At 37.7% G+C, this 26,071-nt stretch overlaps 1 protein-coding gene across 1 annotated transcript in view; it reads left to right on the plus strand.

Annotated features, from left to right (window-relative positions):
* The window catches only part of COL19A1 (collagen type XIX alpha 1 chain), a 331,895-nt gene that overhangs the window by 196,935 nt on the left and 108,889 nt on the right, over positions 1-26,071 (plus strand). Inside the window, exon 16 of the mRNA XM_054569553.1 lies at positions 2,594-2,647. Coding sequence (XP_054425528.1) covers positions 2,594-2,647 — 54 coding nt within the window. The remainder of the gene's footprint in view (positions 1-2,593; positions 2,648-26,071) is intronic.

Genomic DNA, 26,071 nt, shown 5'->3' on the forward strand with positions numbered 1-26,071 from the left:
CAGCTGGGGTATGAGACAGACCGCGCAACCCAGGCTTCTAGCACTGGAAAAGAAAACCTCAAAACCTCTGTAGGTAAAAACCTGTGGGGATTGTGGCAGTGGGAGAAACTCCCAGCCTCACAAGAGAGACCATAGGAGAGACCCATGGTGTCCAGGAGGGTTCACAGACCCACCCACCGGGGAATCAGTACTAGAAGGGCCCAGTTTGCTTGTGGGTAACGGGAAAAGTGACTGAAAGGTAGCCAAGAACTGAGCAAATGTCATTGTTCCCTCTCAGACCCCTCCACCACAGACAGTGTCACAATGAAGCAACCTGGGTTACCCCACCCTGGCGAATACCTAAGGCTCTGCCCCTCCCAATATAACAAGCACACTGGGACAAAGAAATATGGCCCAAATGAAAGAACCAATCAAAGCTCCAAAAATAGAACTAAGTGATGAACAGATAGCCAACCTATCAGATGCAGAGTTCCAAACACTGGCAATCTGGACGCTCACTAAATTGGTTGAGTATGGTTGCAAAATGGAGGAAAAAGTGAAGGCTACCCAATGTGAAATAAAGAAAAATATGCAGGGAACCAACAATGAAGGGAAGGAAACCGGACTCAAATCTACTATTTGGAACAGAAGGAAGAGATAAACAAACATTCAACCAGAACAGAATGAAGAAACAAGAATTCAGAAAAATAAGGAGATGCTTAGGAACCTCTGGGACAACTTTAAACATTCCAGCATCTGAATTATAGGGGTGCCAGAAGGAAAAGAGGAAGAGCAAAGAATTGAAAACTTATTTGGAAAAATAATGGAGAATGTCCCCAATCTGGCCAAGGAAATAGGCTTCCAGGAAGTCCAGGAAGCTTAGAGAGTCCCAAAGAAGTTGGACCCAAAGAAGCACACAGTAAGGCATATCATAATTAAGTTACCCAAGACTAAAGAGAGAATCTTAAAAGCAGCAAGAGAAAAGGAGACAGTTACCTACAAAGGAGTTCCCATAACACTATCAGCTGATTTCTCAAAAGAAACTTTGCAGGGAAGAAGAGGCCGGCAAGAAGCTTTCAAAGTCATGAAAAGCAAGGACCTACATCCAAGATTACTCTATCGAGCAAAACTATCATTTAAAATGGACAGATAGATAAAGTGCTTCCCAGACAACATAAAGTTAAAGGAGTTCATCATCGCCAAGCCCTTATTATATGAAATGTTAAAGGGCCTTATCTAAGAAGAAGAAGATCAAAAACTATGAACAGTAAAACAGAGGGGAGGGGGAGAGGGGAGGAGGAGAGGGAAGAATAGGGGGAAAGGTATAGGGAATAAGCAGCATAAATAGTAGGCACAAAATAGGCAGGGGGAGATTAACAATAGTATAGGCAATGGAGAAGACAAAGAACTTACATGTACAACCCATGGACATGAACTAAGGGGACGGGGAATGCAGAGGCGGTGGCGGTGCAGGAGGTAGGGGAATAAAGGTGAGAAAAAAATGGGACAACTGTAATAGTGTAATCAATAAAATATATATTTAAAAAAAGGAAATTTGAAACAGGAAAGTGTGGAGGATAGATTCTAGATTCCTGTCATGGGCACCAAAAGAAGGTTGTGTGGATTTAATGAGCTGAGGAGTGCTGGAAGAGGATCTAGTTTAGGAGAGGGTCCTAACTTTGCTCTTTGACATGCCAAATTTCTAATACTTGTGGAATAGAGGAGTGGGTACAGTCAAGCAAGCAGTTGGATACATGGGTCTTCAGCTCAGACAATAAAGTGGGATTATAAATTTAGAATTATTAGCCTAAAGAATTCAAAACCCACTGGCAAGAAAATGTAGACTGAGAAGAAAAAGAACCTGGATCTCCCACATTTACAGATTGAATAGGAAGGAAGAAGACCAGGAGAGACTAAGAAAAAGCTTTCAGAGAGGTGACTGCTTAGCAGTAACTGATTAAGATTTTATAAAACCATCAAGTCATGGTGAATTGGAATTCTTGTGTAATAGTAACTATCTGTAAGAATCAGGAGGCTTGACTTCCAGATTAACAACACAGGGGACTTCCTGGTCCTTTTATATGATCTGAACAAATGATTATTTTCCTGACCACTTTATGAGAAAGTATTAAATAATGTCTATGATACTGAAAGTTAAATGTTATGAATAGACATACATTGAAGCCAATGTCATAACATGTTTTCTTAGCAGATACTTATACAGCTACTCTCAACAAAAATGCAGTTGTATTTCTAGAGTTTAAATATAGAAAGAGGTATTTTGTTCTTTGCTTGTAACATTGCTATTTATTTGTGGTAGTTTGTTGAAACGTAGTTCTGATCACATGGGAGACTTCACTGGGAAGGAACACTGGGCCTCACACCTGGTTGGAGTTGCCTTTTTTCCTTTTCTAGAGTAAACTATAAAGATAAACCAGTCAAAGATGGATAACTCATCATTATTAATATATTACATAGTCTAACCTTGGAAGAGCTCAAATCACTTTAAAAATTTTGTTTAAACAATAAAGTAGGTATTAATTTTCACAACATTCCTTGAGAGGCAGGTGTCCATGAAACAATCTGTTAACATGTGCTCCTTCTCTCCTCACAGAATTCCCTGGGGATTCAAGGCCCCCAAGGTCCACCGGGAAAAGAGGGTCAGAGGGTAAGTAAACGTGGAACAACTGGCAGGCATTACTAACTCAGGGGTTACTTATTTTTGACACTAACAGAAATAAAACCGAAATATAGCAAGCAGAGAGGCATAAGGAGAGTATCAACTATCTGAAGGCTGAAATTTGACATTTGAGCTGAAATTTGAGATTTGAGATTGTGACAAAGACAATCCAGAAAATTCTGTATATATTCAGGATTGGCAGCACAAATGTAGAGATACAGTTTGGGTAAAATGACAGCTGTAATTTAATCTAAAGTATATTTGCTCATGTTTTGGGGTACTGAGTTAAGCTTGCTTTTTTTTTTTGCAGTTAAGTTGATGAGTATCTTTGTGGAATTCCAGCCTATTTGTGAATTCTGTAAAGATTGTAGATATTAACTACATTCTTTAGCCAAATCAAATTATTAACTTTAGTGACACTTTGTAACTCTCCTATCATTACTATCTACTGCCTTTGAAATAAACTATATGGAAAGTGAGTAAGTAGTACTTGCAGTTGAGGGCATAGCAACCCCTCTGTCTCCAGTCCAGGTGGAGTCATCGGACCCCTGCCGAGACAACCAGTCAGCTTCATGTGAACATTTTTAGTAATGGGGAACCCCATTCTTGTGACTTATTGTTATTATTACTATTTTCAGATCATTTTTACATCTCAAAATATTTTATGTTTGCTTTCTCATATATTATTAACTTCTGTCACCTTACACGTGAGGATTCTGTGACTCATAATGTTTAGGTAACTTGCCTAAAATCAAACAACTAATTAAAAGTAGAACCAGGACTTGAATTTGGGGCTTCTGACTCTTGATCTCATGTTCTCTTTTTCTGTCCCAGTATATTAACCCAAATCTGGCTTTTAGTCACTTTTCTTTATTATTCCCAGTCTGCTCTCTGGCAAATAAGTCTGTTGCCTCAAGTATATCAAAGTCCTTCAAATATTTGAGGACCAATAGTTTATTTTACGAAGGTTTACCCTTTATTAGGTAAATAAAATGTCAATTCTTTTAATTCTGTTATCATATGAATTCCTGACCCACTAAGATTCTGTTAGTGTTTCCTAGAAAACACTCATGGGCCTTTCGGGGGGTGCCAGGAATGAGACTGAGGATGTGTGGTCTTATTTAGCACATAGGAAAATGTGACGTGTTTGCCCTGTACCATAAGCAATATACTTCCATTGCAGCCTAAGACCAAGCCAAGGCTTCTGTGTATGTTATTCTACATTTTTCTTTTTTAAAAAAAAACTAACTCCTTCCACTAGAGCAGCTCTGTTTTTATTGTTTGTTTTGTTTTGGGTTATATTTTCTTTTTTGGTGTTACAATTAATATTTGATTTGGAAAAAATGGACCAAATGATATTCAAGTCTGTTTAATTTTTAAAATTCTATGTCCAGTTTTTATCCTCAGTAGCCAGTTTGGTGAACACAAAAGGGGTTAATAAGTTTTGATGGCTAAGGAAATAAAAATTTTGTGAATTCTGGCTAACATTTATGGGCCAGCTACAATGTGTTAAATGCTTCATAATTATCATTTCATTTATTCCTCACAATAGCCCTACGAGGTAGATTCTACTATAATCTTCATGGAAAAACTAAAAATTTTCAGCAGTTTAGACAGGGTACATGGCTAGTGCGTAGAACTATGCTATTTTAAAATTGTTTGCAAAGTATTCATATTTGGGTTCTACTCTGAGCACACGTGCACAACTGCAGTCTTCTCATTTAGTTCTCCAAACCCTCTTCATTTGAGAGTCCTTTAATCTACATGAATCAAAGTTTTAAATAGTATTAGTTAAAAAAATTAAAAATTACTTCATTAGATCTGTGCTTTGAAACTGTCTTAAGCATTTAACCCATTAGGGGCAGGGAACTAGATGAAAAGACCTTATGAAGTTAATTTCTAAGCTTCTTATTCTGTTTTCTCACAATGATGCATCTAGGCCATGTTTCTGAATTAATTGTTGTCTTCTGCATCCAGGGAATGTTCTCCTTCTAGTAACTACCCCTGCCTGGAAGCTGAGTGAAAACTTAGACTCTCTCTAGGTCATAAGGAACTCATGCAACTTAATAGCAAAGAAATCAATAATCCAATTTAAAAATGGGCAAAGGAACCAAATAGACGTTTCCCAAAGGAAGGCATACCAATGTGTGACAAGTGTATGAAAATGTGCTCAACATTGCTAATCATCAGGGAAACGGAAATCAAAACCACAGTGAGATACTACACCTGTTAGAATGACTATTATCAAAAAGATAAAATATAGCAACTTCTATAGTTAGCGTAGGGATATCTACACTTCCACATTCATCACAGCATTACTCACAATAACTAAGATATGGAAACAACCTAAATGTCCACTGACAGATGAATAGATAAAGAAGAATACACACACAGACTTATATATTTCCATGCACACATAATGGAAGGAAATCCTGCCATTTGTGACAACATGGATGAACCTAGAAGACATTATGCTAAGTGAATAAGCCAGATACAAAAAGACAAATACCGGGTGTTCTCCTATGTGGAATTTAAAAATGTCTAATTAATAGAAACAGAGAGTAGAAGGATGATTACTGGGGATTGGAGGAGGGAAATATGGGGAGTTGGTAAAAGTGTAAAAAGTTTCCATTATGCAAGATAAATAAGTTCTGGAGATCCAAAGTACAGCATAGGTTAACAGTGCTGTATTACATACTTGGAATTTACTAAAAGGGTAAATAAATATTAAGTGTTTTCACCACACACGAAAAAGGTAACTATGTAAAATGATGGATGGGTTAAGTTAGCTTGATTGTAATGAGTATTTCACAATGTATAAGTATATATCAGACCATCAAGATGTACACCTTAAATATGTATAATTTTTAATTGCCAAGTATAACTCAATAAAGTAGAAAATAATAATAAACAAATTTTTAGTTAGAACTCAAAAAAAACCCAAAAAACCTTATACTCTCTCAGTGGTTTGAGAGACAGGCCTGCATGTGTGTGCATGTGTGTGTGTGTGTGTGTGTGTGTGTGTGTGTGTGAAGAACATTTAGCCTGAGATCTACCCTCTTAAATATTTAAGGATACACTGACATTGCACTTTTGACTCATATGACATGTGGTCAATTCCATGCTTCTCTTTTGTTCTAATGAAAACTTCTGCCAAGTCAGATCTTCACACATTCACCCATCCTGTTGTACAGTTGCCTTTTTGAATCACAGAGCAGGAATTAATCTATATCATTGTTAAATTTCACCTTCTGGATTTTAGTCTGTAATACCATTCTATTGGTTGGACTTTTGGGTTTTTTTCTAGTGAAATAGCTCCCAGTTTTACATATCTCAAATTTTGATAAACCTCCCCTCTAAGTATTTATTCAAATCATTAGTAAACCCAGAATAGAACAGGACCTGACAAGTCTATACAGCACCGCAAAGGCTGCTATCTTGTCTACCACTGATATTCTGCGGCATGATAATCAAATCATGTACAAATACATTTGAATTCTGCCTTCTTGCCACCTATATTTCTTAATTTGGCCTGTAAGATAATTATGAGAGTCTTTGTCAGACTAGCTGAAATAAAAAAAATTCAAATGAGGCTTTTTAAAAATAATAATGCTTTGAATTGAAATTGTACAGTAGCAAAGCTTACATTCCACAAGGTCAGTTAAGGAATAAATTAAACTCATGCATTATTCACGATAGTTGTGGAAGAATATATTCAAATTGTAAAACGCAACTAGTATTTTACACAAATTTACTCCATTTATAAATATGTAGAGTCCAGATCATTTTATATTACTTTTATTTTCTCTTTTATCAAGAGTATGACAAAATGTTAAGAAACTAAAGAATAGAATTTTAAAGATGCTGTTAGATAGATATGGTTTGTCATTATTACTGGTTTTATACAATCATTGTATTTATCAACAAAAAATAGCTAAAGTATTATTGATATGATCCACATTTATAAATCATTATTTTCAAAAAAGCTCAGTGATGTATTCTGCTTTACAAACTACTTGAAAGAGAAGCAAATTAATTTAAGAAATGAGTGTTCTTACATATTTACATTTAGATCCATATTACTACCACTATTTCATCCCTGTGCAAGAGTTAGGTAGAACTCAGCTCTTTCAGACATAGAAATGTAATTGTGTGTGTGTACATACACATATATATACACACACATTCTTAAAGTTAAACCAGTAATTTTTCCATTTCACTGAATTTTGCAATAGAAAACAACAGAAAAAAATCTATATTTAAAATTATTTTTATTGATCCATTGTCAAGAAACTTTTATACTTTGATTACAGTTGTTGAACAGGAAGGAACTGACTATTATTAAGTTTATTGTAATGAAATATAAAGTGTGTGACAAGTCTTATGTACTTCACTTCTAAGCATGATTTTTTAAGGAAAGCAGAACATTTAATTTTAGACATATTACTGACTTGTTAGTTTTCCTCAATGATTAAGCAGATGGCAGCTTCTGCTCTAACAGTATCTCACAATTATGGTGAGTTTCAAACATGGGTATCCCATGTAAACATATTTTCAAAAATATCAAACATCATAGGAAGTTGTTACTATTACTACTAATATTTTTATTAAGGCACAATAATTCTGATTAAAAAATTTTTATTCAATTTAACCTTTTGTGTAGAATTTTTTATAAGCACAATAAAAATATTATTTTCTTAAAGACCATGATTCTGTCTGAAATTTTTATTAGTTTTTATTCTTTTCATTATCTTTTAAGCAGCTACTTCTTAGATTATGAAGTGTTTATTTAATAAAATATAGTAGTAGTAATTTACTTGTACATAAAAACTGCTCTTAACCTCAACAATATTTGGTGGTGGTATATGTCTGAGATTTGCAGGCTTTTTTTTTTTTGCCCTTAACCTTCTGATTTTTATTTTTGATTCTTTTGTATGCCATTAATTTTTTTTCACTCTGTTATCTTTTTGAAGTCCTACAAATAAATCATTTGGCTGGCACATTTTGAGTCTCACACCCTTTATTGATTAACACAATTTTAAAACTTCAACTAATATTGAATATTGACCCTAAGCCACAGACGAGAATTATCAGAGAGCAGTAATGGAGGACACCATGGTCCATCAGCTCCCTGGAGCCCGGGAGGGTGTTCACTCCTCGATGAGGACAGAGAGCCCAGAAGGGACCAGGTCCTTGCAGGCTAAGAAATCAACAGAAGAGAGTTTCAAGGTACAAGGAAGGTTCGATAGGTTTTAAATTTGGAACAAAGTCAGGGAAGAGGTGATGGATAAGGAAAGAGGTGGTTGGAATTGGTGCCAGCTGAGAGAGAAGTTTTAGTTGGATAATCAGGAGAGTGTTGGAAATGGAAATTGTAAGAAAAGGTATGAGAGACTCAGCGGGTGACCTGTGAGGAAGGAGAGGCAGCAGTGGGCACCGTGGTAGAGGGATGAGGCCAGGAACTGGATGGAAGCCCAGGAAAGTATCTGAGTGAAAAGTCAAGTATTCCATGCAGCTGAAGTTCACATGGGCATCTTGAAAGAACTGGCATTCATAAACATTCCCCCTAAGATATAGATTCCTTATAGCTTTTTTAATATTCCTAATAGATACTCCCAAAATATTTTTAAAAAATTATTATTTTAACATAACCTTGGATTTCTCCTTTATAGTTACATGAAGTGCATGTCAGAATAATCTTAAGGTTGGTATAAAACTACCATGGCCTTTTTTTTTTCTTTTTTTAAGAAATCACTCTAGGTCTCTGGGCAAAAAAAAAAATTTATTAGTGAATCAGCTACAGCTAATCCCCCAAACAGAAAATCGTGTGGTTGGACCAAAATCACACTTCATTCTTGCATTCCGTTGCTGGATCCTAAATGGAAGTTTTATGTTTTAAATTTCTTCAACTGTACTCTCAGTTTAGCTTCCATGCCTGTGCTTTTTTTTTTTTTTCCTCCAGGGAACAGCCATTCCCCACCCCACCCCATCCCTTTTTTTTTTTTAATTTACATCTATAGACAACTAACTCCCTTTCCAACATTTTTTTGTGTGTGAGTGCAGATTTTACTTTCCTTTGAAGTGCTTGCTCCAAGCCAACTTTGAACCCTGTGTCTGGGGTCAGGATTCCTTGCATTCTAAATGGCGCAGAGAACATGAACATACTTAGCCCTCACCCTGATCAGGCTGTCCCGTTGCGACAGCCCAGTCTTGATGGCAAAGGAACTGGGTCCTATCTTCTCAACAAGGTGGAAATCTGATGGTCAGTCCTACAAAAGGATAGGAGGACAGGGCAGACAGCATATCTGCTGGCTTCCTGGGGTATGAGCAACACGGGGTGTAACATGGCAGTAGCCGCCTACGCTCTAGGGCCAGACAGTCTGAATTGAAGTCCTAGCTTTACCACCATTAGCTGTGTGACCTTGGCAAGTTCCTCAGCCTCTCTGTGCTTCAATTTCCTCATTTAGAAGTGGAGATTCTAATAATCCCTCGCCCACAGAGGGATGTCATTAGGAGCATGCTGTGTAGGAGTTAGCCGTTGTCATGATTCTCATCTGCGGACTGGTGATCTAAAGCTGTCTGAAGAAGGGAAGGAAGTATGTAACCTCAGAGTATTGGGACTGATCAAAGGGAATGTCTTAATTGGTGAAGAAAAATTATTTAAGGTAAAATGGCTGTTTTCACTGATACTCCATTGAACCCGTTTGTTTACCTTTCACCTGAATTCTTACATGCCCATGTTCTAACATCCCAGAAGCTTTATGACGCCCAGTGCTGGTCCAGCTTCATAATACAATCAAGAATATAAAAGCTTTTGCAAATGTGGAGTAGTAGACTATGTTCTTTCCTTAAAAAAGCAGAGATGAGGATCGGTGTCTTTATTGTGGAGTAGCTGAGCCCTTAATAGAGCGTAAATGGTGTTGATCATGTATAAATTCACCAAGGTGTTCATGGAAAAACACTTTGTTTTTCTTTTGGCTTATTGGTTTCTGAACTGATTTATATGTTTTTATAAGAAAACACAAGTAATATAATGTTCTAATAATTCCTGAGTTTTATCAATCTCATTAGGAAAAAAAGACAACAAAATCACTGCTTCTGTCTTCACATACTGTGAGACTCTTCTGAGCAAAATTTTCCTTAAGCTGATTTGTTTTTATGAGACTTGATATATTTTTCAAGTGAAATTATACCCTGATAGCCTAGCTGTAGTCAGTGAAAGCTTCATGGAACACAGCAAGCCAGTAAATCAAGTCAGAACTGCCCCCCATATGGTAAAAAAAATATTTCTTCTCTCTTCAGGATAGCTGATTAGAACAGTGCTAACTTCACAGCTATAAAACAACCTCAGAGGTTCAATGAAGCAATTTCAGGGCCTGATAGAACCACTAGCAATTGTCTGTAGTTGCAATTAAACTATATTACATGGGCTTGAATTTGGGGGAGGAGACTTATGAAGAAAAGAATGAATAGTGATGAATTTTCAGCTCAGGAAGTAATTTTGTTAGTTGCACATTAAGATTAGAACATTATCTTCTTATCTTTATGTATTAAAATCGACATTGACCTGTAAAATGCACAGTGAGCATATATGAAATTCTGCTTACTCACTAGTGTCCTTGTATCAAACATTTGTATTACTAACAGGGAAATCATTTTGAATAATAGTTTTAACTCTGGCCCTTGGTAAAATATAAATATAAGGGGGAAAGGCATCTTTTTGCTTGGATCCATATATGAATGTGTAAATATACATATTTTAAATAGCATTTTAGAAGTTATGCATTCTACAATGAGTAGTTCATGTTAACTGCACATATTTTAAACTTCCACTTCACTTCCTGTGAAATTTCCTAAAGATGTCTCGTTGAGGATACCTCCAGAGTTTACAAGAGATATCAGCTTTGAGCATATCTGACATTTCTAATGGGTAACTGGGAAATTGTGTACCCTGTTCAGGCCCCAAGAGCTATGAAGATTTTACCCAACACCTTGCTATAATTTACAAAACTAATGAGATTTAGAAGCTAAAAATGATCCAATTTACATTTATCCCTGCTTTTCTGTTTGCAGAGCTTCAAAGCCCACTTTAGGGTACCTTCACTATCATCTTAGTGCCTCATGCTGCTGGCTTTGCCTTGCTGTCTTTACAAACTCACCATTTAGGATTATCCAGTTATCCCCAGTTTACATAGGGGACTATTAAAATTAACACTTATAGAAGGGTGATACAATATAATTGAGAAAACTCTTATTGAGTTAAATTAACCACCCAGGGAGAGAAATATACTGTGGTATAAATTCTACCATATATTAAATCATGTGATGGTTTATTTTGCATTTATATTTTCTTTGTTCGAAGTACCATTTCTACTCGGAAAGTTAGGCATTCAAACATTACAAGTATCTGTGTCACTGTATATCATATGTACAGATTATATCCATTTGCAATCTGACTTTAGTTCTTTTTTATGTGCTTTGGGTACTATATTTTGTATGTGTGTATAAATATAAAGTCATATGCTGCCATTGTTTTATTCCCTATTTCAGCAATTAAGTGATAAATCAGTATAGACTATAAGAGTTGCATAACAGTCTTCCCTTTGTCATATGACACATTTCTCAAAGCAAATATATATTATTTACAAATTAACTTCCTGTGCCAGTCCTAAGTGATGAGGTCCCAAATAGCATGTGATTTATTATTAAGCATGTGACTTCACCATCAACTGTTTCACATATTTAGGTGTAATTTCATACTTGTGAGATTTCTTAATAACATTTCAGGGTTCTTGTCCGTTAAATGCCCTTCAAGATGTAGAATCAGAATTTCAGAAAACATTGAAAAGATTTCAAGGAATGACATTGGTCTGCTTTATCTGAAAATTTGTACTTCACAATTTTCTCCTAGTGTCCTGCCATTCAGACACCCCTGCTTGTTCTAGCTTGGTGTTCCCAAGCTGGATCAAATATAGCTTCCGAAATAATGGAGTGAGGCAGGAAGAAGAGAAAGAAGCTAATATATGCTAACGTCAAACAACTGTTCACAAGGGAGTAGTTGTGTAGCAAGGACAAGAATTCTCCACTTTTGCCTCACGCTCTGTGACTGGTGGAAAAAACAAATCAAAGGAACAAGATGTTGGGAGACAACTTCTAGCTCAGTCTAATTAGAATCAGGTGAAAAAGAGACACAGTAGGAGATGCGGCCCAGACTTTGTGAGAAAAGGCCATCCCTTAGATCAAGTTAAATATCGCAGCTCGTCAATGACAGTGGCCATGGTCCACTGTGGTGAACGGCACTCCAGTTAGTGAGTCTCTGCAGTGCACTTGAGACAGAGGAGACAAAAGGGCCCCAGGAAGGATGTAAATAAACGTGTATATATCTCAATGTTTCCATTTCAGTAATACATCTATAGGTTGTTAAACCACAAGGAGCTAGGGTTCTTATTCATATAAGTGGTCAAGTGACACTATTTGTGTAACAGAATAGCCTTATAAGCTAGCTCTGTTATTTGCATTAGTACAGAGGAAAAGTTTCATGTATCTCAAGTAGGGTGCTGGCACCAAATGGCTTATGTATATAAATAGGCCCCAAAGTTGGTCTCTGCTGCGGAAGTAGCACCCCATCTCTAGGGAAGTCTTTCAAACTGGAGACATCGAGGCCCCGAGGCTTGGAGAGCCTGGGAGCTGCTTCAGAGGGAAGGGCCTGAGAGGAAGGCCTTTGTCAAAGACATCAGAACTTTCACAGTTTAGAGCTGAAAGGGAACTGTAATGTTACTCCAGACTACCAAATAAAGAAACTGAGGTCCAGAAACATTCAGCCAGTCTCCGAGGCTGCAGGACTATTAACATCTCTAATTATTCTATGTAAGAAGGAGCACCCACTGCCTACTTTGTGGTCCCATACCAAAATCTAGATTTGCATGCCTTTAAAGTGGAGAATATTGAGAATTTAACCAGAGCCATTTTATTTTTCTAATTAAGGCTTCACAATTGCTAAAGAACAAATGTACATAGGTACCATTGGTCCTTTTATGTTCCTGCATTTTGTAAAGAGCGCGCATTCTGTCCCCACGCCCTGCTTGCCCTGCACCAGCAGCTGGGAAGCAGCGTGGTCTGGCCAGTGAGGACTGAGGATGGGGTGGGAGGCCGAGCTGCTCTTTATCAGCTGTAGGATTGGATTAATTTGTGACTTCAGGCATGTTGCTCAAGGTTCTCCTCTAAATTTATCTGTTTCATCACAATTTAGCCCTCAGGGTATATAATGGGATTAAGCCACAAGCACTTTGGAAGCACTCTGGCGAGGGGTGTTCTATGAAAGAGTCTCGTAAATATTACCTACTTAGCTGTAAAAACACTTCAAGAGAATGGAAAAGCGGAAGACACCTTCCACCACAGTGGCCATGTGCCAATGCTCCTGCATCAGTGTTTTTATTCAGTATAGCACACTAAACACATTAGTAGTTATTTGGTACATTTACCATTGGAAATGTCAAGTACAAAGTTACTTATCCATTTGGGACACAGTAAATATATCTGTGGGTGGCTGCCAAAACCAATAATTGCACATTATTAATCAATTTGGGAAATATTAATATACAAGTTTTAAAAATGCAAAACGTTTGGAACATGAAACATTTTTATGGCCTAATGACTTTGAAATCCAGCAAATTATGTTTGTAATAAATAACAGAAGACCTTTGTAAAACTCCATAGTATTTTGAGTTACTTTAGGTGATAGCACAGAATTCTCAAAGCAAGTTTAAGTTGATAGCAGTTTAGTTTTTCAATATGTTATATTTCAGTTCTCAGGGGAGAGTAGAGCAATTGAAAACAAATGTAATCTATTTTGCAAAATAATTTGAGTTCCTTTTATGTGTGAGGTACCATGGAAGCAGCTCAGGTTGGTTTTCCAAAAAGCATAACCTAAGATGGAATTCTTGTGCATGTGATTTTCAGAGGAAACATGAAAGAAAAGTGAGGAACACAGAAACAAGAAGAAGAGTAATGCAGGCAAAAATATGGTTTCTAAAGGTTTGTCTCAGCCTGATCCCACTAGGCTATCAGGAGCATCACGGATTTTGCCCTACCTCAGGGGAAGGGGCTAGGCTTTCATACCCAATAACACACTGGTCCAGGATGGGGCAGTGCCTTCTCAGGTATCTCCAGCGCCTGTAGACTAACACAACCTCTGGAGAGGGATGCAGGCAGAAGTCATTAGCAACCAATATCCTTGGTAGTTGGGTACCAAACAAGGCTGGTACCAAGAGTATCTGCACCAGAGGTGGAATAAAACACCATCCTTAATATTACCAAAGCAGCGTTCACGATGGCTTTTAAGCAGAAGTGAAGACATAATTAAAACTTCAATAATATTAACTTCACCGTGGAGTATGTGTGTGTCTGTGTTTTATATTGGAGCAGATGAGAGAATTGTTCTTTTAGTTTAATCAATAAGAAATAAGAGTAAACTCAGTTCACACTTATAAAAACAAAATGAAATGACGAGATGGGACAGGCATCAAGGAGAAACAATGAACAGAGAGACAAGGCAATGGACTTTTGTATCAAAGTGCTTACTGACATGTCAAATATGAAATGATGATAGTGTCTCTTTAACCAAAGTAGAAAACACTGGAGGACAACATTCTTTTGGACAAGATGAGTCAGTTCAAAGCCTAAAACGTTAGATCTACTGAAAGGACCTGCAAATGGAGATGTACCAGTCCTTTAAAATCTGGATTGAAATCATAAGGAAAAGGACAGAGTCTACCACTAGGAAGTCATTGATTGATGGTGATAATTGAAGCCACAGGAGTGGGTAGGATGGCCAAGGGAGAGACCACAGAAAGAAAATAACTGAGGGCAGAACCTTGAAGTTAGTGGGTAGGGGAGTGAACGAGATTGTGAAAAGTATGGAGCAATAAGTTTTGAAAGGGGAGAGGTGGCGAACTGGCAGGAAATGCTTCAGAAGCATCAGAGAGGGTGGGGTCTGAGGCAAAGCCATTGGGGATCTTGAACGAAGGTGGTTTCTAAGAGTGGCTGTTCTGTGCAGAGGTGGATGTGACGTTTCACAGATTGGGTCTTGGGAGCTGTAGTAAGTATTGAGAAAGTCAGAGGATTAAGGAGTATTCTTTTCAGAAGCTAGGATATAAAGAGAAGTGGCAGAAGGTCTCATCTGGAGAGCTCAAGGAAAAAATTGGGGGTTTTTTGGTAATTGAGCACACTTGTAAACTGAGGCAAGGAAGTCAATGACTAGGGAGAAACTGAAGTTGCAAATGACAGGAAATAATAAAAATCCAGAAGTTCCACAGGAGGTTAGGAAAGGCACACATATAAATATGGATCAGCACCTCGAGGACCCATGGGGAGAGAGGAGGGAAGTGGGTACTCACTTTGGAGCAAAGTAGGAATTAAGGCACTGTCATATTCATCTTCTCAGGCAGAAAGATATCTATTTTATGTATCTAACTTAGTGAAACTTTTGCTGTTTATGAGAGTTATTAGTCTCAAGTTTGTTTATAGTTTCCAGGTAGCTACTATTTTCCTGCTTCATGAATAGCAAGCCCTATTTAGTCACGTAAAAGCAGAGAGAATTACAGAAGTAGAGGAAGCCAGATTTAAAACCGGTGGAGAGGGGTGGGGCATTTGAAGAAGAAAAGGTCTATTATTGCAATTTCAGAGTTTTGCTAGATTGTTGAAGCAACTGGTAAAAACATAGACATCTCTTTTTATCCTATCTATGCCTTTCTTCTTTTGTAAATTACCAGTGGTATCTTAGAAGAACATTTCTGTTATCAGCTGTTTGTCTGAGTTCATTTATTTTGTTTTATAAATCCATTTTGCTAGAATATAGTTCTAACTTCTTGGAAAACTTAATTTTATTGGGATAATCTAAATAATGTCAGAGTAAAATATTGCCAAATTTAAACTGTTCTTATCTTTATTGCTTTTGGTAATTTTTTCTTTTTTATATCTCTGTACACATTCTGTAAACTGTCATTTATTTTATATCAAATGATACAGAATTTCTGAAGCATGCTAATTAAGTGTAATTCCTAAGCTAGGAAATGTCAAGAGACTAGTTTACCAGATAAGTGGTCCTGCCTGTGTATTTTAAATAAACCCTCATAGTTATAGTTATAAATTTTTGTATAGCATACTGCTAACTTACTATGGGCTCAAAATAGTTTTCACTGGGAACTGATTACAATGAATATTGCATATTTCTTTGCATGGTTACCATAGAGATAAAAACCTCTTAAAATAGGGTGGCACAAAAATTACTAATTCAAAAGAACTTATGCTTCTAATTTAATGTTTAAAGTGGTGCGCTATTCCCTTTTCTATTTTGTCAAAATTGCATGATGAATGTGTCTAATATACTTTTATTAGATAATTTCTAGTATAAGAAAAACTGAAGCAAAAATTAAATAGGTGAATTCCCCACAGCATTTAGTGTGGTGAGGCTTTCATTTCTAATATTTTATTCTTAAGAGTTGCAACATTCTTAATTATCTCCCTTATGTTCCACCTCTATACTCCTTTATATCTTGCTATTCAATTTCAAATATAATTAACTATAATGGCTTCCCTTAAAAACAAACAATTTATTGCCTCTCTTTTTCTGCCACATCATTTCCAACAATTAGACATTTTCTAGCAATAACACAGTTTATGAAATTTTCTCAGATCTTATTACTGTTCATGTTTGGATTTTATAAGTCATGTAGATGTCCCTTGAAAAATCAAATCAAGACACTTTCGGGTAATATTCTACGACTTAAATTATTTTACCTAGTTTCATTCTGTTACAAAAATGTCAGCAGTGTCACTTTCTAGAGACAATGAAATGAGTTAAGCCAACCCTAAGACAGGTGATTAATTAGGTGGGCAAGAGTCAGCCAATGAAAGAAGACCATTATGGATGATGTGCCCACAATATCCCAGGGAGAACTATGTGATGGAGAAAAAGCAAGATGTAAGCTCATTAGTTTTACTCTAAATCTTTACTGATGTATTAGTGTGTATTTGTTCAAAGAGTACTTATAGGCACTTAGAATGGAGAATTGCTATTTCACTCACAACTTTTGTTTCATTATAACTGCAAAATGACAAAAAGTTCCAAGCATAATAGTGAATCTTTACTATCAGCATATATGTACATGTTCAACAATATGTACAGTTTTGTAATTTTTTCTTTTTCCCTCAGTTATGTTTGATTATGTTTATTAAAGTATAATTTTATGTCTGTTGAATTCAGTAATAAACATCGGGACTTATGGTTTGTATGCCCTTATTCCATTTTTTCTAGTAATTCAGATTTATTAGATTTTATAAAAATACAGTCCAAAACAGACTGGAAATTTTAAAAGCCAAAACTGCACCATGGAGTTAGGGAAGCACTAATTTAGTGAATTGCATTAACTATAGGCTAAAACCGTAACAACAAAAACTTCATCACCAGCATAAAAATTCCTCTTATTTAAGGATTACTAATGAAGCTTTTTAAAAATAGTTTAACTTTGTAGTAAGAGAAATGTGCACTGAGCCATGTTGACTCTGGAATTAACAATTAAAATGATTTCTCAGCTATGCAGTATATGATACCAGGATTTAGAAAACAGATAGCCATATTCTATGTTAAATAAGGGTAACTTGTTTTACTGTCTGATTTGCTTTAATTCTGGCTACCTAAATTTGTTCTTCTGGAGTCTACATGCGGGTCAAGACACCATAAGGGGTTAAAAGTGACTTTATAAATGGAATCTCTGAAAAAAGTATTCTAAAAGGAAAAAGCCCTTTCCTCTCTCAGTTTTCTCCTTGAGAAGAAGATAAAATGGAAGTTAGTAGGTAAAGTGTGAACAATATTTTGACTTGCCTTTTTCAGATCTGAGAACGGATTTAACAGCCTAGAGCCCAGAGAAAAGGACAATTATGTGCTAGACTTAGGTGTAGAAACAGGCAAACAAGATACAGGTGAAGTTATCCAGCTGAATGTTGTGAAGATAACTAACTTTGTGGCTGAGCTTAGACTCATGCTGACTGGCTCTCTTTAGGTAAAATGAGCATGCCTAATTTTGGCATGGCTAGTGCCGACTGATCACAAAACTGCAAAATTTTGGACCATCTTGTCAGTTGTGGGTGCTATACTATAGCAATACATTAATATATGCAGCATTAAAGCAGTAAAAGAATATGTATAGTAATTCTATATTACCCTTGCTACTTGCAACATCCCTCTCTGTCAGGGTTATTGTCTCCTCTTTTCAGATGAGGACACTGAGCCTTAAAGAATTTAAAGTGACTGTTCAGGGTCACAGAACAAGAAATTGGTAGTCAGGTTCTAACCCAAATCTACTGCCAAGTTCTGGTTCTGCCATAGCCATATTGTTCAAACCATGTGTCATCTATCAGCGTGTCAGAATTCAGCCTAATGGGTCACGATCCGACTTTTTAAAAAATGCAATAGACTCTACAAAGTAGTTTAACGTAGAGGGAAAAGGGTGACAGCAGAGACCATACCTGGTACTGGTACAGATGTTTCTCTGCCTGTTTGTTTCTGCCCGGCCCCCTGTTCATTGAGCTGCCGGAATCATTTCCCTACTAACCCCTTCAACTTTCCTTGTCTTCCCTGACCTGCAAGTTTGTAATGGACACTCGCTGGTGGGTAGAGATGCTGTCCCTCCTGCTGTAGCATGACGTTGGTGGTGGGAGCCAGAGAACCCCACCAACCTCGCCAGTAGGAGGCACTGTATGGAGATCTGGTTCCTTCTTAGCAATACAGTGTTGAGCTCTGCGTCACTTCCGTGCCCTCGAGGGTCACGGGTCCTCAGGTCACGCACACCCCTGGGTGAGCCCTGGCTCTGTGGCCCAGGGAATGCAGCCCCGCCTTTCTAAACCTCTGTTTCTCTATTTATACGACAGAAATGGTCCCAACGAGGGCTGTCCCAAAGTGATCAGAAAAATATGTACGTAAAATAGCCAGTACAGATAGTCACGTAGCATGTGCTCAATAACTGCTAATGATGATATCATGCTTAAATATTAATTTCCAAGTACTTGAGCACAATTCAGATTGCTAAAACTAAAACCATGGAAAAGATTTAGTGGCTCTTTTAGAATCCCAGAGATTTCTGTGGATTTGTCACTTAGTACCATTGCCCTGAAGAAGTGCACCCAGTCACCAGGCGTTTAGGGGATGAAGTCCAGCCTGTGCGCCACACACCGCGTGCCCCCGCACAGGGCTGCAGCCCCGAGGAGGGAGGCTGTCTTTTTCTCATCGGTACAAAAGCGCCTCCTCTGCCAGCTGATGCCCCCGTCCCCTGGGTCACCGGGGTCAGTTAGCACTATCCTGTGAGAGCCTGGCGGTGTCATTTAGTGAATGTTTCCTTTTAATAAAGTACTAGATTCCCCCACCTCCCAACATTATTTGTACTTCTAATGATATTCTAGAACAGTTTTGAGAGGTTCTTCTCTTTGTCACTGTAGAGATGCTTGTAAAATCCAGCAGCACGTCAGGAGTAAACTATTTATAACATAGGTTGACAAGTATTTTTTGAAATGTTTTATGGACTGCAAATGTTTCATAAGGATTCATTCTTTCTGCTTCCATTCCTTGATGTTATGAAATATTGACAGAGACTTTTTTAAGGTCACCATATATCTAGCTTATTGTAAACAGATACTCTATTTCAAAGCTCAAAGAAACTGATACTTCGAATCAGGAGACCCAGATTTAATTTCAGCTTGCTCAGTTTACACTTTAAATGCCATTAAAAAACATTTGCCATTATTGTGCTGTTAAAGAGACCACTAATGTTTTATGTAACTGGAAGTCCCTTATGATCTCCAGTTAGGTGTTTTAAAATTTAGCTGAATAAATTGAAATATTGGAAGTGAGTTATGCTATTGTAACACTTACCATATGTTAACAATCGAATTGACATTTTACAGGATAAAGTTTCTCTAGCGGAGAAAATAAAATGGTGCTAAGTTTCTGGATTCCTTGGGTTGTTAGGTCTTTTCTTGGGTAAAAGCCTTCAGCAACACTTGGTCCTAATTACAGGAAACCTGAAAAAACAATGGAGACTTTGCCTTATAATCTAAGAAGTAAACTTGTACCTCTTGTACTTCTGCATTTTGCTACTTTGTCTCCTGCAAGGTCTTGCTCTTGAGTCAGGCCTGCCCGAATTAGTGTTCGACCATGTATCTGGGCATTATGGCCAGCCAAGTTGACACATAAAATAAAACATCATGAGATGCTATACAGATAATCAATTCCTGATTATCTGCACAAATGTAAGGAAATGTTGCCATAAGCAATCTCAGCCAGATAACCTAAAATAAGTCTATTGAGCCACTGTATTAAATGATGAGTTTACAGTTTTACCTCCCTGCCTATTACCTTCATAGGCAGGTACTTAAATCAGCCTCTATGATCTTTTTAAGACAAAACTTCCGATTGCTTCCCATCACAATGAAGATAATAAAACTCAGAGCCCTCATCGTAATCTACAGGGCCCTGCCTTTGCTGGCCCGCCTACCACCCACCCACCGGCTTGCTCCTCTGGAGCCACCTGTTTCTCGCTGCCCCTTGAAGAAGCCTTTGTTTCTGATGTTCCCTCTGACGGGTGCTCTTTCTCAGACTTTGCATGGCACACAGACTCACTTGGTTCAGGTGTCTGCCCCTGATATTTTTTTCTCAAACGGTACACCTTTTTATTTAACTCTATACCCTTTATTTTCCCCGGCTTTATTTTTTAGGATTCTTATTGCTATCCAATAGTTGTCAGATATGCGGTAAGTGGTAGTGATCAAAGATGATACAGCCAAGTTGGAGTCAAATCCCAACTCTGCTACTTACTAGTCATGTGACCTTAGGCAAGTTGCCTTTTCACTCAGTTTCTCCCTCTGTAAAACAGAGATACTGTGAAGATATTTTGAATACTTAATGAAAAAAATGGATAGAAATTGCTTAGAATGGTGTCTGGCAGAGAGCAAGGACCCTGTGTTATCTATTACTCTTATTATGCCCATTGGAATATAAACTGTACAAGGATAAGGTTCAAGATATTTCCAGAGCATAGAAAAGGGTCTGGCCAGAGTAGAGATTCAATACATGTTTGCTGTTTGATGTAATGAATGAATCTAGGCATGTGCCAACTGAGAGTAGGAAAAATGCTCTACAAAGACACAGTGAAAAGGTGGAGGTGAACAAATGGAGAGTTTAAAATTTGTAATGGAAATTTTTTGTAGCTGAAAAAGCTGAGTTGGTTAGGTTCTGTGTATGTATTTATGTGTTTGTATGCATGCACGTATGTGTGTGTGTATACTACACATAGCAGGATGCAGAAAACAAGGTATAATTGAGATTTTTGCCTGTAGGATAGTTTCCTACAGGAGATGGAAAATTCAAAGGAGAACATTAAAAGAATTCAGCAAATGACCCACTGAGGGGGCTGGTCAGACTTACTGCGACACCAGCTTTCCCAGGAAACCTGAACCTCATGCTGGGAAAAGGTTGGAGCTGAAGGAGAAAGATACCGTGAGAAGAGAGATTGATGAAGAAGTCTCTGAATTTCTTTTACCCAGTGACAGTTTTAAGTGATATTGGAGGTTAAGTCTAAGGAAATGAAAAATATTCAAATCAAGAAAAAATATAACCAGTAATTATATAATGGCATGTCCCCCGGTGTTCAGTTTTTGAAGGTCATTAATACATTTTCCCAGCACTTATATCAATCATACCAGATCAAGGAGCAGCAGGCTGGGAAATCCTTCTGACCACACTTGATTGAAAAGGTGTGATAAGTCTCAGAAGAGAAAAGAACCAAAGAGGACACATATATTTGCGCCAGTGCAGAATCATCCAGCAAGAGCTACGCCTATTTGAGGGGACTTTTCAGGGTGCAGTGCCCTATCTGGTTGCTGAGGGCACACAGACCGCTTCCTCTGCCAACATTCCCCTCCCACGGTGCCCCGACTGCTCCTTCCCCCTCCCAAAGGAAGGTTGAAGGGAGTTATTGAAAGGCAGAACACGATCAGTTTTGGAAGGAACTTCACACTCACTGTCCATCCCCTGAACTCCTGAGCTTACCTATAACCTCATGAACAAGTCTGTTCACTAGCTGTTTGCAAACTGGCTGTCATCTTCTACCTTGAAGGCAAGATCCAGGACTTAGCTATCTTACTGTATTTTCCCTTAGCATGGTATGTAAAACACAGACAGTCAATTTTTGCTGAATAAATTTACGAATATTTTTTTTTAATTTTATTGATTTTATTGTGGTGACATTGGTTAATAAAATTATATAGGTTTCAGGTGTACGATTCTGTAACATATCATCCGTATATTGTGTGCTCACCACCCCACATCAAATCACCTTCCATCATCATTTATCACCCTCTTTACCCTCTTCTACCTCCCCCCTCCCTCTCTCCCTCTGGTAATCACTGTTGTCTGAGTCTGTGAGGTTTTGTTCCTTTGTTTAATCCACTTACCTGTTTTACCCAGCTCCCTAACCCCCTTCCCCTCTGTCAGTGCTCGGTATGTTTTCTGTATCTGGGAGTTTGTTTCTATTTCGTTAGTTAATTTTGTTTATCATATTTATCTCTTTTATCATGTTTGATTCTGAAATTAGCATTTAAAAAATCCAAATGCAATTTAACCCATTAAATTCAAATTAATAAATTGAGAATTATGCACTGAAAATTCTTCTGTTTCAAAACTGGATGACCTTTATAGTTTTATCTTACGGATCCTCTGGAATTCTTTCCATTTACCAAGCCGTTATTGAATAGTTGCAAAATGTATTCCTGTGAATTTATTTGGTGCTAGTCAATTTGATCTTTCACACTGAAAATGAAATTCTAAAATTCCACCCCTTAAGGATACATTTCATCTTTTAAAGTAGGCAACTCAAAAATGCTGAAAATACAATACCCTTTATAGCTTTAATTGAAATCAAAATGTAAAATGTCATTAATGATTTCTTTGTTCCAAAACTGAGAAAGGCTGAGTTTATTCCTGTTTCGCTGGCCTAGACTCTGACCTACCTGAAGTCTGTTGAGGAACCTCACCACGTTGTCCTCCTTTTCACATTCTGATTAAACAACACGCTATCAGTTTATGTGCATTATTTATTCCTCTGCGTGTTGATTCTATCTACTCTAAGTCTAAAAATATAACAATGCCCTTAATAAAAGTGAAAGAGAAAATTCTGCATTCAGGAGGCATTATGCTCATACTTGGCGATGGGACAGTCTGGCGGCATAATCCTCAGACAACGAAGACAGTGTATGAGGCCCCGCTCCCCTTCGCCAGCCGGGGAGCGCGCCTGCTGTGAGCTTCCAAATATGGAGGGAAGGACACTTCACAGTGCACTTCCAGCACCCACCCTCTTCGTGTGGCACAAAGATGTTAAAATATATCACAGTGTGCTCAGGAAGTTGTACAGCCACACCCTACTGCTGCCCCACCCGTGACACCGAGACGAATCAAGTGCCTTGGCAGAGATTGGCAATGGCAGGCAGAGAAAGCAGAGCCAGAAATCAGGACTGAGAGAGTTGGTGGTTTGGCAAGGCACACAGGAGTCCAGACAGATCTAAATGGAAGGCGGTGGTTGGCATGTTGGCAGGCCTACGGAAGCCAGGGTAGATTCCGAGGCGAGGGCAAGCAGGAATCAGATGAGCCGGTGAGAACCAGCAAGACCCAATTCCACAGGGCAAAGTAATAAGCAAGTGGGACATTGAAGAATCTGGCTTGGTTGTGAGAAAACAAGAAAACCTCAACAATTATAGCAGCAAAGTAACCTAAATTGTGAATGATCAGGATACCCACTAAGGACACCTTCATGCTGAGGATTATGAGTTTTAGGATCAAGTGTAAACCCAGATTCCACTTGCGTTTAATTTTTGGCCACACTAATTAAGAAGAGAGTGATTTGGAGGTAGATATTTACATTGGCTTTCTCTGTAAAATGGGAATGATACCACCTACCCATTGAAAGGATTGAATGAAGTCAATGTAAGTCAGTGTTAACTGGGCCTATACCATGGTAAGCATGCCATAAATGGTAACCATTTTAATAATCTTTAACCATAGACCTTTCTTATATTCCTGGCATAACATAGATGGCTTAATGCCTAACAAAAAAGCTGATTATTAGGTACATCCAGTGCAGAAGAGGTTAAGAGGTCAGACCTCAACTATACCTATTTTCATGACCAAGGTGAAATCAACATGACAACTTAATAGAAATCGTAAACTGTGACTGTAGACATGACTGATCACAGGCCAGGCCATTTAGCCCAGCCCAATGTTTTGATGAAGTATTATCATTTATTCAATTGTAGTTAAGGGGGCTTAGATAATAATGCCACAACTTCTAACTTGTTTTGAAAAGCCACATGAGTTACTGGTAGAGTCCATCCAAGGAAAAGAAAAGAAAGGGACGGAGAGATGGGGAAACTGTGGATTGATTTAGAAACTTTGCGATCCCAACCTAAATGAGGAAGGTGTTATTGAGCATAGCATCACAGTGTGGATTCATTTTTCCTTAGCTCTAAACCTATTTCAAATCGTTTGTTCATGCTGAATTACATCTTCTTCCCATGTCCTTACGAGAGCCACTTGTCTGATCCCTGAAATAATGAAACCTTTATAACTCATGTTGTTGCTGTCAGAGATGTATTTTTAAATATCTGTTAAGAAATAAAGTGCACTTTGGATATTGTTCATTGCTCACCTAAGTATGCCATTCCCATGTTTTTCACATATCACTGATTTCAAAATGTGGTAACTTTTTACAACATCTGTCATAAATCTTACTTCCGTTCACAATATAAAAAAAGAAAACGAAACTTCCCAGATTGCCTGTAATGTTTTCCTGTGTAATTAACACCTCATTCACAGTTGTTGGGTGCCAGTCAAGGCCCTGTCTCCTCTTCCTTGACATTTCCTTGATACCTTGTTCAGACTGAGCTGATGCCTGAGAGTGTGCTAAATACACACATGGGAACAGAAATATTTGAGCAGAGCCAGCTGTATTAGCAAGACCTGGCAATTTAGTGAGACTACTTATTCATGTTTCCCCCATGGGCTTGGGGTCTGCATGCCATCCTTTATTTAAGTCCGATTACTGCTGTAACCTTGTCTTTATCATCCTCATCCTCATCGACAGCAAAAACCATCTGTCAGATAAGTACCCGTGGTCCATTATTTGCATTCTTCCCTCCTTAATGCTCCTGGAGGGCCAAATGTTTATAAATGAAGTGGCTAATTTAAGATACACATGCTCTCATACTGCAAGTCATCCTGGAGGCATCAAGTTATTTTTACTGCTGCAAATTTGTAGATGTTGCTTATTTAAAAAGCCTTGGTTTGTTTGTTTTTTATTCCTGATAATAATGGCTCTCTGTGGCCTTGTACACAGTAAATGCAGATGAGTAAAGCCATTAGATAATTCAAATAAAATCATTTTTGGGGGGTAATCTTCTGGTTTCATTTTTTTAAATTTTATTGAAATAGAGCATATATTCAGAAAAAAATATACGTATCATAAGGATACGAACTGATGATTTTTCACAAATTCAACAAACCCACCAGCACAAAACACAGAGTATCAGTGTCACCATCCTCATAAACCCCTGTCATGCGCTCGCTCAGTCACCCCCACGCCTGTGTCAGCAAGCTATGGGAGCGGCATAGATTAGTCTTGCCTGTTTTAATTCTCTATGTAAACTGATCAACGTTATATTTTCAAGATGCATTCATGCAGTTGTAGGTAGTTATATTCCATTCATTTTTATTGCTATATAATATTCCAATGTAATGATAACCCATTATTTTTTCTATTTCTATTCTCAATGGATATCATGATTGATACTGTAGATGAAAACAATTCCATATGCATAGTTAAGACTTGGTTACATTTTTTTAACTGATTCACAGTGTATATTTTAGAAAGTTTTTAAAATATTATTAAATTTGAAAAAATATGGAGAATTGGTTAGAGGATGGTAGAAGGGCAGGGAGGAAAGGAACTAACATTTATTATTACCACCATGTATTGGACATTGCAGTAGGAGTGCTTTTTTTTTTCAATTGTGGTTAAAAATAAAACACCTTAACCATTTTCAAGAGTATACTTCAATAGTGTTAATTATGTTCACATTGTTGTGAAACAGAGCTCCAAAATTTTTTCAGCTTGTAAAACTCACAACAAATTCCCCTCTGACCAGTGTGGCTCAATTGGTTGGGTGACATCCTGCAGAATGAAAGGTCACTGTTTTGATTCCTGGTCAGGGCACGTGCCTGGGTTGCAGGTTCAGACCCCGGATGGGGTGTATATGAGAGAAAACATGGATGTTTCTCTCCCTCTTTTTCTCCCTCCCTTCCCCTCTCTAAATATA

The sequence above is a fragment of the Pteronotus mesoamericanus genome, unplaced genomic scaffold (genome assembly GCF_021234165.1).
Source record: "Pteronotus mesoamericanus isolate MK-2021 breed Mesoamerican mustached bat unplaced genomic scaffold, CSHL_Meso_final contig_20, whole genome shotgun sequence".
NCBI classification, from domain to species: Eukaryota; Metazoa; Chordata; class Mammalia; order Chiroptera; family Mormoopidae; genus Pteronotus; species Pteronotus mesoamericanus.